This window comes from Scyliorhinus torazame, chromosome 21, assembly GCF_047496885.1.
Source record: "Scyliorhinus torazame isolate Kashiwa2021f chromosome 21, sScyTor2.1, whole genome shotgun sequence".
Lineage (NCBI taxonomy): Eukaryota > Metazoa > Chordata > Chondrichthyes > Carcharhiniformes > Scyliorhinidae > Scyliorhinus > Scyliorhinus torazame.
In genome coordinates, this window is record NC_092727.1 from 113795737 (window position 1) to 113815338 (window position 19602).

At 43.5% G+C, this 19602-nt stretch overlaps 1 protein-coding gene and 1 long non-coding RNA gene across 2 annotated transcripts in view; one reads left to right on the plus strand and one right to left on the minus strand.

Annotated features, from left to right (window-relative positions):
* Positions 1 to 3564: 3564 nt before the first annotated feature.
* The window catches only part of LOC140398529 (serine/threonine-protein kinase 17A-like), a 60054-nt gene continuing 44016 nt past the window's right edge, over positions 3565 to 19602 (plus strand). Inside the window, exon 1 of the mRNA XM_072487302.1 lies at positions 3565 to 4078. Within this exon, the coding sequence (XP_072343403.1) occupies positions 3966 to 4078 (113 nt within the window). The 5' untranslated portion in view covers positions 3565 to 3965. The remainder of the gene's footprint in view (positions 4079 to 19602) is intronic.
* Positions 4624 to 7738, minus strand: LOC140398031 (uncharacterized). Its single transcript, XR_011937393.1, has 2 exons — positions 7635 to 7738; positions 4624 to 5365 (listed from the first exon to the last, which is right to left on the minus strand). It is a non-coding gene; the product is annotated as an uncharacterized lncRNA (long non-coding RNA).

The following is a 19602-nucleotide window of genomic DNA, read 5'->3' on the forward strand; positions in this document are numbered from 1 at the left end:
ATAAGAACTGAACAATCGTCTCTGGATAAAGCTCGACACTGGGGAGCTGTGCTCTCACGTCACTGAATATGTGACAAGCCCCGTTAAGGACATCATTTTGACTGAAGTCAGCTGCCACGTAGCGAATTCATTTTTAATTGCCCTTGAAAAGGCTCTTTTGAGTTTACCAGTGTTGAAATACCAAATGATCTGAGCATTGGCTGTGCTATAATCAAATATTATATAATATACAGTATCCCAAGTTCATCAAAGGCAATTAGTTTTGCTGGCTGCCAGTTTTTAATGTCTAAAACAACTTGCATTTATATAGCACCTTTAACAGTGTAAAAGTACCCACGGTGCTTCACAGGACAAAAAAAGGCACAGAACTAAGAAAAGGACATTCAGACAGATGGTCAAAGAGATATATTGAAGGAATATAAATGGTCCTACTTTCAGTGCGTGAAAGGGCAGAGGGACCTTAAGAGTGCAAATTCACAAATCCTTGAATGAGGCAGAAAATGCTGACGTGACAATTAAGAAAGGGTGCAAGATATTTGTCTGTTTGGTAAGGGCACTGACTTCAAAAACAAGGACGTTGTGTTACACCTTCGCAAGTCACTGGTAATAATAATCTTTATTAGTGTCACAAGCAGGCTTACATTAACACTGCAATGAAGTTACTGTGAAAATCCCCCAGTCGCTTCATTCCAGCGCTTGTTCGCGTATACAGAGGAAGAATGTCCAATTCACCTAACAGCACGTCTTTCGAGACTTGTGGGAGGAAACCGGAGCACCGGGAGGGAACCAATGCAGACACGGGGAGAACGTGCAGACTCCGCACAGACAGTGACCCAAACTGGGAATCGAACTCGGGTTCTAGACGCTGTGAAGCAACAATGCTAGACACTGTGCTACCTTGTCAGACCTCAGTTGGAGTATTGTGTGCAATTCTACTTTCTGTGCTTTCGGAAGAATAGTTTTGGAGATGGTACAGAGGAGGATTCTGAAGATGATGCCAAGAATGAAGGGACCCTGTTATGTGGAGAGATTGGACAAGCTGAGATTGTTGTCCTTAAAGCAAAGAATAAGGGGTAACCTAATAAGCGTATTGAAAATTAGGAAGTGTTTTGACAGGGTAAGGAGGTCAATAATCGCATGTCACAGATTTAACATAAGAGACAAATTAACTCAAGGGAAAATGTGGGGAAATTCCTTCACATACACTGTGGTTGAGAACTAGAACGCAGACAATACATGAAAATGGTGGAATTAGATTCAGGGGCTGGTTTAGCACAATGCTAAATCGCTGGCTTTGCAAGCAGGCCAGCAGCATGGTTCAATTCCTGTACCAGCCTCCCCAAACAGGTGCCGGAATGTGGCTTTTCACAGTAACTTCATTTGAAGCCTACTTGTGACAATAAGCAATTTACCTTCATTTCATTTCATTCTATAGGAAGGTTCAAAAGGCAATGGGATTTGTGCTAATTTGTATGGTGTGGGAGGAAATTGGAATTGACCTGCACTAGGACTCTAAAGATCCAAGTCAAACTACCCTATTAAATAAACAGTGGACACCTGAGAAATATCTGTGTGACAAACTCCAAGAATGAAGTCTAAGCTGTTTTTTTTAACCCTACATTAGATTACACTGCCTGTTATTTGTAGTTTACTAGTTGTGTCACTAGCGTGAGGAGTCTCATTCACCACAGACGTGCAGAGGAAAATCATGGATAGTGGATTTATCATTTGATGCTGGTAGTGGATCAGGTACCTCTCTGTCAGCACAGCACAGGCCTAATTTTAACCAATCCCGCCTGGGGGTCTGGCTTGATTGGGTGAAACAACTGTTTTACACACTGACTGATCTAACTCCTAGGGTGGGATTTTCCAGACCCCTCACGGCAGGTTTAATGATGGGTGGGGGTGGGACAATGCGGTGGGAGCCAAAAGGTTGCTTTCTCGCTGGTGTAAAATGATGGCTAGAATGCGCGCTTCTGCCTGTCACGGTCAGTTACAATTCCCGCAAGAGGCTGGCATGAAAACAATTTTGCAAACTGTTAATGGGATGCAGGTGATGGCCCAACCTTCTGCACTGTGGGGATTCTATGATCGGATGGCAAGGCCCGAGCGAGCCATCCAACCGTCCCCGCCACACACAACGTTGTGAAACACCCAACTGCATAATTAATTAAGCCAGTGTCATTCTCTATGGTGCAAATGCCCACTGGTCTCTGCGGTGTTTAACTCTTCCTGTTCCCACCCCCCACCATGGGACATAGTCCCAGAATGGAAAATTCCACCCCTTATTGATTCCAATGGAAAAAGAAATTGTGCAGTGGGGATTGGGGGTGGGGTGGGATTAGCCAAGTTGGACTTTTCCATCTCAGCAGCTCATGTTAAAATTGATCCTCATAACATTCAGTTACCATTGCCCGGAGGGGTAGTTCCGGAAGCAGGAAGGAAATCCTGCCACGCCAGCTGCACAACATCTTCCTGCCTCCACAGTATTCTTAGGGTGGTGAAGGATGTCGGTAACCAGCCCTGGCACAGCGGGCTGCTGAATAGGCCCCTTGAGGGCCACCATGGAGTCAGGGCACTTCCGTCAAAACGGTCACAGCCTCAGACTGGGTCACCTTCAGAACCAGGGGCTCCATTCAATGGAGCCTCTCCTGACTGAAAACCCTCATCCCTTTGGCTCTCATTTCTCCATATTTGTTGCTGATGATGGTGATTGAAGAAAGCAGCCAGCCCCTCTGATGGTGGGTGGGGATGCAGGATGGGGTGGGGGGAGGCTGAGGGGTGTCTCAGAATGGCCATCCAGGCCCGGGTACCCTCCTGCCAGCCTCAATTGGACAGGCTTCCAGAAATGGCACCCTGGAAAATCCCACCAAGGGTTCCTCCGCCGACATTCCCAGCTTTATAATCCAGGTTTCAGCCCTGCTTCAGGCTCCAGACACCTGATTAAAAATGCAGCTAATGTATCATTCTGCTCCCTCCCGCCACCCCACAAAGTTTTCGGCAGCATGGTAGCACAAGTGGATAGCACTGTGGCTTCACAGCACCAGGGTCCCAGGTTCAATTCCCTGCTGGGGCACTGTCTGCACATTCTCCGTGTCTGCGTGGGTTTTCCCCCGGGTGCTCCGGTTTCCTCCCACAGTCCAAAGACATGGGGCGCGATTCTCCGCTCCCGCGCCGGTTGGGAGAATCGCCTGGCGCGCCATTTTTCCCCGCGACGCCGGTCTGACACCCTCCCGCGATTCACCCAAGCGGCGAAAATGGCCCCGTCGAGTTCTGCGCGGCGCAGGCCGGAGAATCACCCGGGACACCCAAAATGGTCTCCTTCTGCACTGTATGTTTTCAATTCACTTTTAGCTGATGGAAAGAGAAGTCCTTCAAGCCTCGATCCCACTGTGTGTTTGGCAATGTTTAAAACAGGGTAACTTCATTGTTGGAGCTTTGAGATGCCAGGTTTGTGCAGGAGTGGAGCTTGCGTGATGCAGTTTGAAATTGAGACACAAGAGCTGAAGGTGTCGCTTCATTTCACCCAGTTTTTAAGCTGCTTCCGTATTGGCTGCGATTGGCTCTGCCGCACATGATGATGTCGTTTGGACCTCAGCTCCTCGGAGTGTTTTGATGTCTGCCCACGACTTGTGCGCTCTTAGAGATCCCAGCTCCTGCCTGCTCGCAGGCTCCCCTATCCCTTTGCAGCCTTTCCCCATCGCCTGAACTTTACAACAACAACAAAAAATCAGCTCATCATTAAGCAGAAGACAGACGAGAGAGAATTGTCAGCACCACTTACTGCACAAGTTGGAAGATTGCTGGAATCTACTGCTACACACACAGCGGAAAGCTGAACTTCCCACCTTGCTTCCCCGAGACACTAAAGTGTGCAACAAGCTGGACTCTCTTGTTACTGCTCTGCCCGTGTGATCAGCCAGAGTTTCTTTGTGTCTCTCTCCGAGTGCCCGCGACTGGCGCGAATGCCCGAAACTGCAGGCATGAATCGCAAAGGGATGGTGGCCAAGATTTTGTCCCGAATACGGAGCGACTCCTTCAGCAGCAATTACTCTCTCCTGGGAAAGGAGTTAGGAAGGTAAGTGTCTGTTAACAGGGATCCGTCCAGCGGGACGCACTGGCACTTAGTCCAACCAGCCCATTTAAGTAATATTCCCATGGGGTCGGGAATTCCGCCTCATCGATCGGGGATGTCAATAAACAGCTTCATCGGGGATTACATGGTGCATTGATAATCATATTGGGGAGGGGGCGAATGCAGAAAGTTTGTATCTAGGAGTTTGGTGCATCAATGTCATTCAATATTTAACGAGGGCATGGAGGAGAGGCAGAAAGTTTCTCAATTAAAGATGTGACTAGGGCAAATTGGAGTTTTTGTTTTGGTGTTCAAAGGGTTAAAGGGATTGCCTTATGCCGAGTCTGGAGACGTTTGCACGGGTTTGCTTTTGTTCAATGTATAGCATATATAATTACCAGTTCAGTGTCTTAATTGCTGTTTAACGTTTAGCACAGCCGTAGGTAATGAACACTTTTTTAAAAAAAAAGTAAAGTGCTACAGATACATTTCATCATAGTTTGACATTACCTGACTGGTGCTTCAGAAGAAAGAGAGAGACTGGTCACTTTATGCCAGAATTAATTATTTATTAATTCACTATTTGCAGATAACTTTTTATATAACAGTCCCTGGAATCGTTAGGCTTCAGGTTTTTTTATTGAAAGTGTAACATATTTTGCCCTTTGCACTGGCCATTCCAGCCAGGAAAGGACACATATTCAGAAGGATGCCAGTGACAATTTAAAACTGGCGCTGTTTGTCAGTACAATATTCTTTTCATTAGGTTTGCTTATTTAAGAGCTCATGTACGGGGGAAATTGATGGTCTTTTGACTCACTGGAGTAAATTTTCCTCAGACATTTTGAGGGAATGAACCTTATGGATTCAGACGCAATTCCTGTTTCCTGCAGATATTTGCTCAGGTGTTGTTTTGTGCACATCTAATTGCACTAGGTGACTGCCAAAGTCATTCCTGAGTTCCAACTGATTGAAGTTCTCTGTGGGATATTTCTGAATTCACTCAGCACAGATAGATTTATTTGCAGACAGTCTGAGGCGGCTTCAAGTGCCTTGATTGATTGCTAGGTTTCCCCCCCCAGTAGATCAGGCAACCTGAGGCATGATTTCGGAACGTCAAAGGATAATTTGAAAATATAGGCATTTGTGGATCCCATATTTGGATGTGACTCCAAAACATGGCTTTATTGCAGAGTATCATAAATAATTGGGAGCCTTTCTTGAAGAAGCACTGTGGCCTGAGAGAACCTCTTTCTGTCCAATGGGTCTCCCTTGCCAGTCCCCAGGTCCCTGTAAATTAACAAAGCAACGTTAACCAGTGTGTACCATCAATCAATTGCCTTTGTGGAAGTTTCCTAACTTTTATAGTTATCGATAAAGGGGATTATATATAGATTAAGAAGTGTCTTGTGGTTAACTCTGTTAAGAGTCAGGGTGGTTGGGAAGATGGTGTATAGATTTCTCTTTCTCTCAACAATTTGTTAATGAATTAGCAATGATTTTGACTTTTTTCATAAAATCACTATAGTGCAGAAGGAGGCCATTCAGCCCATCAAGTCTGCACCAAACCTTCGAAAGAGCACCCAACCTAGGCCCCATCCTGTCCCTGTAACCCCCCCCCCCCAACCTTTTGGTCACCTAAGGGGCAATTTAGCATGGCTAATCCAACTAACCTGCACATCTTTGGACCGTGGGAGGAAACTGGAGCATCCGGAGGAAACCCACGCAGACCAGGGGAGAACGGGCAAACTCCAGCACCCAAGGTTGGAATCGAGCCCGGATCCTTGCCACTGTGAGGCAGCAGTGTTAACCACTGTGCAACTGTGCCGCCCATTATTATGTGTATACATTGTGGGGATGCAGTTCAATAAGAAATAACCAACACGTTCTGAAGATTCAACTGGATACGTTATTTCTATAATACGTTATTTCTATAGGGCAGCACGGTGGCACAATGGTTAGCACCTCTGCCTCTGTGCCTGGGTCCCGGGTTCAATTCTGGCTTTGGGTGACTGCATGGAGTTTACATGTTCTCCCCATGTCTGCGTGGGTTTCCTCCGGGTGCTCCGGTTTTCTCCCACAGTCCAAAGATGTGCAGGTTGGGTGGGGTTTGGGCCTAGGCAGAGGGCTGAACCAGAGGGTCGGTGCTCACTCAATGGACTAAAAGCCCCCCCCCCCCCATACTGTAGACACTCTATGATTTATTGATCACACCAGGAATTGTGTAAATTAGATAAGGTAAATGATGTGTTATTGTGCAGCCCTATTCTGAGGATTAGTGTCAGTTGCCCATTTATACACCTGAAACTTGGATGCCAGTGCAGATTCGATGGGCTGAATGGCCTCCTCCTGCACTGTAGAGACTCTGGTTCTATGGCAGCACGGTAGCACTACTGTCTCACAGCGCTAAGGACCCGGGCTTGGGTGACTGTATAGAGTTTGCACTTTCTCTTTTGAGTGGTGTCTGCGTGGGTTTCCTCCCACAGTCCAAAGATGTGCAGATAAGATGGGTTGAACAAATTAAATTGTCTTTTAGTGTCCAAAGATTGTATAGGTTAGGGCAAGGGACTACTGGGATAGAGCGGGGTAGTGAGCTTGGGTGGCATGTTCTTTCAGAGGGTCGATATAGGCTCAATGGGCTGAATGGCCTCCTTAAGCACTGTAAGGATTCTATGAGCTATTTGTATCTGAACCTATCACAATATATTATTCATGCTGCTCCGAACTAAACATATCTACTCTCTACTGGAGCTTATGTTCCCTTCCTCCCGGCTATACACTCTTCTTCTCTCTCTTCCCCCCCCCCCCCCCCCGCCACCGCCGCCTCCATCTCTGTTTTCTCTTCACATTCCCTGAAGGTCCCGAATCTTGCTGGGAGATGGTTCCATGTATGATGCTCAAGCAGCTACCCAGTACCTCAATAACATGGCTGTTCTTCACCTCTTAGCCTAAGCAGTGAATGTTGGTGAACTAGTTTACTGTGAAAGGCAATAGCCGATGAGATCATTCCCGTCCTCACTGTCACCAAATATCCACACTGGTGTGTTCTCATCTCATAACTCCCAATCAGTTTAGTTGAGTATCAGAAATTTTTATAAATACCCTGGACCCGTCTTGGACTGCCTTGTGATGAACCCAGTGGAAATATCTCTACAGTTGACAAGAACAATAATTGCCACAACAAGAGATGGTCTGTCTGCACATCTCTCAAAAATTGTAATATCTTACCAATGTTGTTGTCTAGTAGGATTCACCAATTTAGAAGTATCTTCAGCAAAAGTGTGACAATGGTAACTTCCTGAGCTACAGTGCTTTGGAGGTAGCAAAGGCAATGTATGGATTCTGAATTTTTAAAAGGGGATTGTATTATCTTACAAAGGACTCTCACAGGAATGGAATTGCATAGCTGGGGTTATCCAGCATGCCACGTTTCAGAAGCATCAGTAATAATGTTTTTGGGAAGTTTCAGAAATGCTGACATTATTGTTCACTTTTGCATCCTTTAAAACGATGGGCATATGAAAAGGCTAAAAGCCCCGCCCCCACTCCTCCCCATTACCTGTCCAAACTTTCAAAAAAAAATCCATCTCCAGTTCACTGGCGATCCACTTTACTTGTGATCCGACTGATTTGATAGAACATCTGCGGAGGTTGTCTACATCTAAAGTGTAAATCGGGATTATAATCAATACACTTTTTTTTACTGGTTTTCATTAGCTCGCTGAATAAACCCAAGAGAATCTTTCAGAACACCTTTATTGTAATTCAAATTGTTATGGACAATCTTCCACAAAACTAACTCGAGCTTTGCGCCTAACCCCACGAGCGGAAAGCGCCAGTTATTTGCAAAATTCGGACCAAATGTCTGGTGAGGATGATTAATCTGCTGAAGAGGGAAAGCCAGTTCTATTTCTGGGAGCATAGCCTCTTCATGGTAGCAGGCCTTGAGCAATCTAACATTGTATAACTCCAAGATTCCTTCCCATCCCATGATCTGTATTATCCTGTACACAAGTTCTCTCTGTTGGAGCATTCCCCAGACTGGAATCTGTGGTGACACTGCCAGCTGTCGGCTTAAGATCAGCCACAGATTTCCTAGTCTGACCTGGGCACTATGCCAGAACAGCTCCTGTATCTTCCTTCCTCTGAGTGCAAAGGCAGATCCCTGCGGGTGAAGATGTAAATCTAATTAATCTAATTAAAATAGAATTGGTAGCCCTTTATTCCAACTTTGTAGAGATTAAAACAAGTAGCTTATAAAGTTAAGTAGAAAGCTGTAATATTATCACCCATCCAGTGGTTGATGATTGCTTGCTCCAACATGCATTTTTATTAGCTCTCTATAGCAGGAAATTTGATTTTCTGCTGCTATTAGTTGATTAATTTTCCAAAGAACTTGACGTTTGTGTTTTTTTTAAACTTGGCCTCTGTCTAGGAACTAAGGAATGCTTTCAAGAAAATGTGAACTGGATTGGATTGTACTGAATATGCACAGTCTCTTGCCTTTTATTCAAACAATAATGTTTTAATCGGGCTCCCTGCCACACTCTGGCTAGTCCTGTTTGGGGCATAACAGGAGGTCGGCCCCTGGAAGTTTGCAGGGGGGGGGGGGAAAAATTGAAAGGGCTCCCACTGTTGCAAATTTGCATCAGTCTTGAACTTTGCTGCTGCTGCCACACACCCAAATGTTAGACAGAAACTGATTCTGAATGTTCTGCCCCATTGTCGCTTCATATAGGGACGTGCAGTAGAGACTAATTTGCATTGAAGTCTAGTGCCGTGCTTGGTATTGTAAAAGGACGTAGGATTGCTTGGGAAATCCACCATCCTTTTTGGAATGCTGAATGATGCAGCACAGCTTTGAACCCTGAATGGCTCAAGATCCGAAGGATCACGCTCGCCGAGATGTAATGATGGGAAGGAGCAGGGTGCAAAGGCGCATGAAGCCATTAGTGAATCCCATGCATCAAAAAATGCAGATGCCGTCTGCATAGGCTGTCCATTTTATTTTTACATCCGCCCGTCTACGCTAGTGAGTCAAATTTCCTCTCTGACTTGGCCGAGGAAACCACTTAAAGGTTTGAAAAGGCACTTTAAAGTAAAACAAAAACATTGTGCATAATGCATTGCATCACTCATGCACAATGACCTTGTGAAAAAAAACTTTCAAATGCCCCCCCCCCCCCCCCACTCCATCCCCTACCTAAAGCTAATGTCTTGAGCAGATTCCTGTGCAGGCCTCAGCCACTGTTGGGGGGGAAAAATTGGAAAATAACAGCAAACTCTGCATAGGCTCAATGGAATGGAAGGAGGAAGTCATGCCAACATCAAATACACCTGCAAAGTCTCAAAACCACCCACAGTAGAATAGGGGCTTGCAACAACCAGGTACAAGGACGGCAAATTCAACAGGAAACCTGTTAGCCGTTTTATGACTCAATGAACAGAAATTTAATTAAGATCTTAAAAACGCAGGATTTATTGCAAAATTCCAATTGAGATGGATTTAGGGAGAGTTGGTGCAAAGAGATGTGCCCAAGATGCACAATTAGTCAGGTTAAAGTTTCTTCTATAAATGGTGTTCACTTTAGTGTGTGAGTTCAGACTAGAATTTATTAACCACCGTCTGCGGGCTTTGAAGGGAGAAATTGATATGCTGACACCAGACCGATGCACAGGCCAGATACAAATCGTCAGCTAAGTTCTGCTCTGCTCAACACACTAGCAGGCAGATCATTCAACACTTCCTTGTTGCACAAACAGAATCCGAGGAGATCTATGTCTGTACCCTGGGAGATCTCATTCATTGTAGCATGTTGACGTTTCGAATTGAGTGCACTCTTCACTGGAGCTGCAGCTAATGTGGGAGTTGGGTCAGGTTAGCTGAATATTTACCTTGGGCAAGACGATTGAAATCTTCTGTCAAAAACATTCTTCAGAGCTATGCAGCACAAACTTATAGGGACATTAACAAAACGCCCCAGAGAAGTGGTTTGAGAGATGTTGGAACTTAAAGAGCATTGTAGTTCGGCTGGGCCTTTTGCAGATAGGCTTACTTCCTGGGGCAGCTCGTGTCCCAGAACTTCTGCACTGCAAATTTTCTGATTCTAACTGATGGTAGGAAGCAGTGTGCCTGGCCTCTGATAACTTCTGTCTACTGTCATATCAGTACTTTCCCAACGTGCTTTCATTTAAACCCCACCTTTTCACTCCTCAGATGCTAACAGCTCCTTTGAATTGCATTTCAGCGTATCAACTCTCGACATCTCTTCCAAAGCATTCATTCTTCACGTGTCACTGTAGAGAATGAATGATGGCAGGCTGCTGCATGAGGCACATCACCAATCATTTGATATCCACTCACACACAATTGAATAATGGTTAGGAACTGGAAGCCTGACCATTTCTCACTTCCCCTGTAGGGTGCCACCGAGACTGATGGGGGAGCTCCTCTGCTAACCTGGCTAGTTAACCCATCGGAGACAAAGGGAGTAAAATTAAACTTCAGGATTCAATCACATCTTGAGCAGCCCGGTAGGCTGTGGGGAAGCTAGTGAATTGTCTAGTGCACCTGCATTTTTATTGCTGTATTTAATTCTAATGGCAATACCATGTGATTACCAAAGACACTGTGCATTGAGTGTTACCATCATGCACTTGATATGATCAAACCTGCATAGAATTTTACAAGTCTTCACTTTTTTTACAATTCAGGTTATATGGATTGTAAAACTGATTTCCTTCCGCATACTCCTTTGTGCCACATGCAGCATCATTTGCTCATTCACTCTGATAGCGTGAGGTCTGCCCCTGGCACATTTCAGGTTGAAAATGAAATACCAAGTGCTTTAGCAATGCATAGCTCATACTCATTGCAAAACTGCAGTTGCTGAGCCTTGCACACATAATTGAGTCAGTCACTTAGCCAGTTTCCTGTTCAGGGAAATTAAACTGTAAACAGCCTGTTCCAGGCTAATCTGCACATTCGAGTCTTTAAAGCATTACCGCCCCTGCTCATTGTCCCTCTCCCAGCCACCTGCATTGAGAATATCTTGAAGGCACTCGACGGTCAGTGTTTGTTTGCTTTCCTGGTTTGCTGTGGAGGTGTGCAGAGCATTTGAGGAAATGCTTACCCTGAATTAAGTCTCACCCGATGCTCAGGCTAGCCTGGGGAGAGTACGTGACCTGAAGAAAAGGATTAGACTGTTACATTAATTGTTTTTGGTGTCTTATTTCTTTTCTGAGGCCCATAAAGTAAAGTCCCAGATGACCATAGGCTGCTTTCACCTTTGAGAGAGCGAGAGAGCTGATTTAGCCTGAGGGACACCACACCTCAGGTGAAGGGCAAGGTTGAGAAGGCGGGGCTTTCATGAATAACCTCAGCCAGTACGGGAATTGAACCCGCGCTGCTGGCCTCGCTCTGCATCACAAACCAGCTGTCCAGCCAACTGAGCTAAACTGACCTGAAACCATCTGAGGCCCAGAACCAATAATTAATCCTTCACTCAAAATAAATTATTTGCAGAATGTGTCAATGATAATGCCATGGTTCTGTGGTTAATCAGTTGACAGATATGGCCACAGATTGGTTGCCATTGAAAGATTTCAATTTTAGTCCTTTTAGATCTACATAGCATGGCATTCCCATTGTTTTAGCTCAATTCTAATTTCTATGGGCCGGTTGATGATGACAATGTTAAATAGTGCACACATTACGAATGACACCGCTCTTCATCAGGATTAATCCCCCTTTGTTTGCACCATTCCCTCAAGGTTTCCAGCGATAATTCCTGTTAGAATTATAGATGAAGATCAGGAGAATCCCTGTGGAAAGCCTGTCTGTAGAAAACATAATGGAGCTCAATTTAAGTGAGAATTGAAATTCTATCAAAAGGGCATAATATTCTGGAGTTATGGAAAGTTGACTGTCTTATTTACTATTTATTACACATGGTTCAATTCCTTTATTGTTTAGATCAGTCCACATCCAAGCGATTGTCAGACTTGCTGCCTACAGCTCTCAAAAGGGCCTTTTATCCTGACGGTACATCAAAGGGAAAGTGGCCGAAGAATGCAGCTGTTCTGAGTCTTCCCTTTTCAAATGCATTGTCAGTGCCCCAGTGTGCCAGCAGCAGAGGAGAAGCACGTGTGCAGCATGGCCGCGACCAATTGATTGCTGTGCCTGTTCAACATAACATTGTCAGCCAGTGGCATCACCGTGCACAAGTCAAATATGGAACTGGGGCACATCGATGAGTGGTGTAACGTTAGGCACTCAATGTGTCTAATAATATCACCAGTGCAGTGATTTTATAAGGCACATCAGGGTGCTGGCAGGCACTAGGACCCCAGCGTTTTTTTTTAAGTGGATATTCTTGGCCACCTGCTGTCCGAGGCTTAGGCTATCTGAGCCAGCGGCTAAAGGACAATATGAAAGCAGCTAAAGTTACACTAAGTACCGCCGACCAGTTTCCCTCATTAACCTCCTGACCTTCCTTCAGCAAGTGCAAGATGAACTGGACCTTGTGCTTTCCCCATCCAGCTTTCTGGCTCGTACTTGCCTTGCATACTTAGTTCCAAGCAATCACCACGGATCAGTTGTGGAAGAGAGAGTTGCAGTCATTTTAACAGCAATCATCTCCTTATAATGTGTAACTTGGAATGGTACTTAATTTAGTAGGTTCAGTAAAACAGTTTGTCAGTCTGAAAATGCAAGTTATGTTTTCACTAGACTGGGATATTTTCCAATGGATTAAGTCCATGGTACAACCTTGAACAAGCCAACCTCATGACCTCAGTTCAAAGTCCACCATTTGATGCAGTCGTTTCTTGTACTTCAGCGGAAACTTTTACAATACCTATCAGTAAAAATATTTTTTTATAGGTTCCAAAGACAAAATCCATTAACCTTTGCAGCACCACAAGGAAAAGGCAGGAGAATAGGTGTGGTTTAGATGGGTCTTTCGAAGAGCTTGCGCAGGTATGATGGGCGAATGGCCTTCTTTTGTGCTGCCATGATTCTAACCATGCTTCCGGATGGAAGTTATATGGTCTCATTATTGGCATTGAGTGAGGTAGAGAGCCTCCTTCAGTCAGTGGCCCCGTATTATATCAATTCTTGATGATTGTATTTTAACTTGTCCCAGTGGTGCAATGTTTCCCAAATTTCACACCAGTTGAATCCTGACTGGCGACTAGCTATATAACAAGTGTAAGGCCCATCTCCGTTCATTGGGGAAGGTAGTGGCCTCCTGGAGAAATAGTCAAAGGCAGCGCCTTGAAACAACTGTTCACGTGAGGAACTGCAATGTAATCAGAAAAGAAGCAATTCCGCACTGCAAATGTGGAAAGGTTCAATCTTTCTTGTTCTCGTTAGTAAAGATTTTTGATCTGTGTCTAAGAGCCGCCTACACAAGAAGCGTTGAGGAACCACTTGTCAATTAGTTGAGTAGTTGCAGTGTGCAGGCTGTCAAAATACTGCTGGGGGAAGAGTTGAGTAGCTCACCATATCTCTCAGCAGTATTTTTATGTTTTATTGGTTGCTGTGTATGTGTGTGAACGTGGGATCAAGGATTCCTGTCCCTGTAAAATTATCTTAACTATTTTGGTCATTAAAAAGTATTTTAATGCTGAAAGGCCTAAAGCTAGGCTCTGTTCTCCATTTTCTCGATACAACTGACGATCACAAAGCATCAATAATTGTTTACTGTTGGGTAACCGGTTTCTACCAATCGTTTTTCAAAGAAATATTAAGAAATGTGGATACATTGAGTAACTTTATACATGTTGTATGGGCTTCCTCTCAAAGCTTGCTGTACAAAATGTGATGATCTGATAAATAACGCAAGCCTTTTCCTTTTGGGATGAATACGCTCACTATAATTACTTTTACATGGTGGTGCTTTTGATGGCAGTCTGTTGTTCCCACAATCAATGAATGTGCCACACTACCTGGTGGTACTCCTTATTGTAGAGTCCAAGACCTTGGGAGTCCTGGTGGCCCTGAGGTGCATATTTCGATGGATCCTACTTTGGCTGTTCTGTTAAATACACAGCTAATTTCCATTTCCTTTTCCCAATTGCATGTCTTTGGCCTCTGATAAGCTTTGCATCAGAATACATGTAAATGCATAAAAGCAAGACCTTGAGATCATGGGCTTCTGTTTGACCTGTGCCATGTGGGATTGGCTTCTAGACACAAGCATGTCTTATGTTGAGGTCTGATCTTCGTTTAAGTAAGTGTCTCTATCCTTGTTCCTGATTGTCAACCGCATCTCCCTCCCTACTTCCAATGGCTGTTGCATATATTGCATAAATCCTGTTTATATCTGTGATATAAATGACACAAGGTACTAAAAAATTTAAAACTAAAAAAAGCAGGGTTAAGTGAAATTACTTTAATTTCAGCCGCAGAAGTCCATTTACAAACGAGGAATGTCTGGATTAATCAGAAACAAAGTATTTTACTGTACATTACATCATTCCAGCTAATGTTGACATAGGGTACACACTTTAGATAAAATGGAAATATTAAATCATTTTTCTTAGCGCATGAGTGACTAACTTTCAAAAGCTAATGCAAACCTGTTATCCAAAGGTGTTGGTCAAAGGGGAACTTGTACAATCACGTCATCTTAAATAGCTGTTCATTCTGAATGGACGTCAAGGGAAATGGAATGATATGGCCAACACGAGCTGTACAAATTCCCTGTGCCAATGTGGCTGCCGCGCCTCATTCTCTCTTGTGCTTTTAGCATTGCTAGATATGGCAAAAAGGAATCCAAATCCTATTTTCCCATTGTCACCTTCAGAGTGGAAAGCCAAATCGAGCGCTGATAATCCCAACAGCCCTGGCTGGAGAAGAGGATCCTGAGGCCCTGCTCTCTGATTATAGAGAATGTGACAAAGATGCTCCAAACCCTGCTTGTGAGTGTAGCATTGGGGTCTTCGCCTCATTTGAGGACGTTGTGTACATGCTGCAGGCAAAGATTATCTTTTAAACTATTATGGACTACGCACATCAAATCCGTGGTATTGGACATTATTTTAATTTCTAATTTTCAGCCTGTTAACCTTTCGAATGGTTCTATGATCAAGCTCCATCTGCTATTCCACCATTTGTGCAAACATGCGATGAATCATTATTTCCCAAACAAGGTAAAGACACACTGCCATCAGGAAAACACTCATTTCTGCATGTAGATGGTCCAGAGGTTGGTGTTGCCGTCAAAATTAAAAAGTAACAAAAAAATCTCATTGGCACTCTTATCTGCCAACACATGTGCATGTGACAGTAAATTGCACAGTCATTGCTCAAACGTTACAAGAGGCTGAATTGAGCAATGATCCTTGAAATGCTCTAAAACTCTAAAATACCTCAGGCTGTGTATTTCCTTTTATTTTCTGTTTTATTCCCTGAATTTTGTCATAGTTCTACAGTGGAACTCTTCATTATGTCATCAAGTCTTCAGGTATATATGTTGGGACGGTAAGTACCAGCTGTCCGAGCCAAGGCATGCGCACTCTATCCTTTTTCCTGTTCTCACCTGATGTTCGCACATGCACTTTTCAATAGGGATCACTAAAATTACAGACAGGCTGAGGAATACATTTTTTCTCCCTTTGCCCTCATTTTATCACGCAGGGACAATAAGGGGAGTTTGATTTCCTCAGCCAACTCCATACAAGGGCGCTTAAAAAAACCTGCTCACTCCTTCAACCTCCTCGGTTTTTCCATGAAGGTAATTTTACCAGGCCGGCGCAGTGTTGACGCTAATGTTTATAAAAACATTGTTTGTGGCTGTTTCCCTGTGTTTCCATCGAGGCCTCTCTTCATTCCATGTCAGCATTTCCATTCTGACCAGCCATCTCTATGTCATTAATTTAAATACTGTAAGATATTTAATGGCACTGCTACTGCAATGAAGACTGATGATATGCTTAATTTATTAAGCAGATGTACAGGAGACATCGATTCTCTTTTCAATGAAGCACTGCATGAATAGTCCAGTTATAATTCCAAACTTCAATATGCATTAAAGTTAATTATCTAAAACATTTTGCTTGGGGAAAGAAAACAATTTCACAAGTTTGTAAGGACTAAGTCGGATTTCTGAGAAGTCATGATCATCACCCTTTTCGCCCCAAGTGTTGTATCATCAGAGATGCTGTCCTTTGGATGGCTAACCAGGCAGACATTCTGATGAACTGGCAATTCTTTGTGGCTGACTTTCCTCATTGTTTTGTTCACAGGTGATTAAATATGCATAGTACCTGCTGGCACAGAAAAACCTGACCTCTTGGTCTATTGTTAAATCCCCCCAAAATGTCCATGCTTTTTTTATATTTTAAGGAGGTAAAATTGGTCTACACCACCTGAGCAAAACCACATCGCATGCACCTAATCTTCTTTCCATTAAAGTTCACCTTGCTGTACTGTTCTATGTTCTAAATGATAGTTCATACTTTCTTGAGTGGCTCATTACCTGGTTACTTTTAGTTAGTAATTGGTGAGAGGAAAAATCAGTTCCTGATTTTCAACTGGGCCACTTCGCTTCTGGCAAATTTCAGCCTCTAAATCTTTCCTCAAATGTGGAAACACGATGCAAATGAGAGAGTATGGATGAAGGGGATGATTCCATATAGTAGAATTGGAAAAGGTAGGTAGATGGAGTTGAGGCACCAGATCATCCACAATCTAATAGAACTGGTTTGATGGACAGAATGGCCTGCTCCTGTTCCTACATTTGTGATATGTTAGCTCATCAAAGGGTTCAGGTTCACAATGAGGCCAAAGATCAACCAATTTCCAAAGTGCCATTTGAATACTGGGCTTAATTTTCCATTGTCTGTTATCGTTTTACATTTAGATAACATAACATTAACCTTTGATTGTTACAACAGTGTAATGCTATAAGAATGTTTTAACATGAACTGGCCAGTAATCTGTTGAAGGTAAATTCCCATTTTCAGACTTTTAAAGAACTCCCAAAGATTGGACCTGCGGCACCGACGTAGAGGGAAACAAATTGTTTACGGAATCTTCCTCTTAAACCTCCTCTTGAGTGGAGGTGTGTCGCTATTGGTCATAGGGTCCCAGGTGGTGCAGACCAACTTTACCTTCAACAGTGTCATCTAATGATGGGTTCTAGAGAATTCAGGATGACATTAGTATCGCACTCTTTAGACTGGTTTAACGCACAGTTGCAACTTGGGTAGGTGTAGCTTAATTCAAAGTTGGCTTTCATTGATTGGTCAATTCAGTACACAAATATAAAAGCAAAATTCTGTGGATGTTGGAAGTCTAAAATAAAAACAGAAAAATCTGGAAATACTCCGGTCTCGCCTCAGCTGTCATGAGCGAAACTAAGTATGGTTTTGAAGAAAAGTCATATTGGGGACTCAAAACAACACTGTTTCTTTCTCCACAGATGCTGCCAGACCTACTGAGTACTTCCAGTGCTTTTTGTTTTTACACCACTCACTACACACATTATTATAAAGGATGCTGTTTTGTCATGCCATTGCCAGAAAGTATTTTGTATTCGATTAGATTTAAGCGATATCCCACCATACACATAGGATTTTTCAGCTAAATTGGCTGGGATGGAGAATGATGAGCCAGCAACCTGATGGATGGAACATTCCTTAAATGGCTCCAAAGGCCACTTCAGAAAGTAAAGTGTCACCTAAAGGAATATTATGGTCCCACAAAATAGAATATTCTGTGACTCAGTAACCTGAGCTTCTGTCAAATGAAAAAAAACATTTAGTGGGTGTCCCTTTAGTCTACCACCTGGATCTTGTAGATATATCTTATCCTTTTCATGTTACCTGTGGTTCAGCTGGTAGCATGCGTGTCAGGAGGAAAGTGTCTTGCCTTCTTACCAAGAGTGCCGCGTCAGAGCTCTCGGATGAATGCTGTGCTCCACATTTCTGGAAAAGCCAGCAAGGAGTTCTGAGCCCCATCCAGGTGTTGAAAAATTTGACCGCGCGGCAATCTGACGATGACTGCTCTTCGTTGAAGATCCGGGCCATTGTCACATTGCTATTAGTGGGAGCTTGCTGTGGGCAAACTGTAGCAATTCCCGCAATGCCACAGGGATGGCCCTTCAAAAGTTGTTAATTGGCAGTAAAGTGCTTTGGGACATTTCTGTATTCATGAAAGGCACCATTATAAATACAAATCGTTTTCTTCTGATTGAGTGGCAGCTCCAGTAGAAGGTTTGTTGATTGCAGCTGAACTGATAACTGAAGACATTTGAGTAGCATCTGGGGCAAGAAATGTAATTCAGTGCAAAAAAAGCCACACATATCAGCATTTTTCTCATTGAGCACCATTTGCAGTTTGAGCAGCAGAATGGAGTTCCAAAGGCACTGAAAATGCCGCTATTTCTCAATGATAATAAAATATACAAACTGTAACGGGAAAGCTTGGGAAGAGGCGGGAGGAACATGAAACCAGTTTCAACGTACACCACTTAAGATAAAAGCTAATTACTGCGGATGCTTGAATCTGAAACGAAACCAGAAAATACTGGAAAATCTCAGCAGGTCTGACAGCACCTGTGCAGAGAGAAGCAAGCTAACGTTTCGAGTCTGGATAACTCTTTGTCAGCTTTGATAAAGCGTCATCCAGACTTGAAACCTTCGCTCTCTTCTCTCTCCTCAAACGCTGCCAGACCTGCTGAGATTTTCCAGAGTTTTCTGTTTTTGTGTCAAATGTGCAAAGCAGTTCCTCTAGTTCAGACTGAACAAAACAATAACATTCTCCGCATGAATAGCATTATTCATGAGGTGATGGGTATGGTGAGCCAATTGAAATGTTTCTGTTTTTCGTTTTCATCTGTCCATAGCTCTGATGTTGTTAGCATGTGCTGAGCCATGTAAAACTACATGAAACATCTATTGAGAGACAGTTGACTCATACAGCGACTTCACAGTAACCCGAAATCCATGAGGACACGAGCCCTTCACCATGCAACAGTTATATGATTCAGGATGATCGATTCCTAAGGAACTTAATCGACTCCTAAAGAACTTAATTTTGATGTTACAATCCACTCAAAAAATGAATTATGTCAAGAGGCGTGCCACATAGATGATTTCAATATTAGTAAGCAACTCCACTTATTTCAGAAGGTTGAATGCAACAAGGTATGTTTGAAGAGATAATACTGAGATTGGAAGGGCCTAACATAGACCACCTTACCCATTGAGGTCTGAACCAAGTACCTTGTGGATCATATTAATTCTCCTTTAGACCTTCAGGACACGTTTTAGTTTTGTTCAGTAGGAAACACTTCTCCACCTTGCTGCATTTTAAATAGGTAAACGCCATGTGAGCCTTAAACACACGCTAACTGAGCTCTGCAAACATTCAGCAAATATCAAACATTAACCACAGCAGCAAACCTGAGTTTCTGTTAAAGAGGGTTAACTGAGAATGAATCTAAATGCTTGCTGGGAATAATGTTAGCAAGGCAATGACCTGTTATAAAGTAATCCCAGCATGTGTTTGCTGCAAA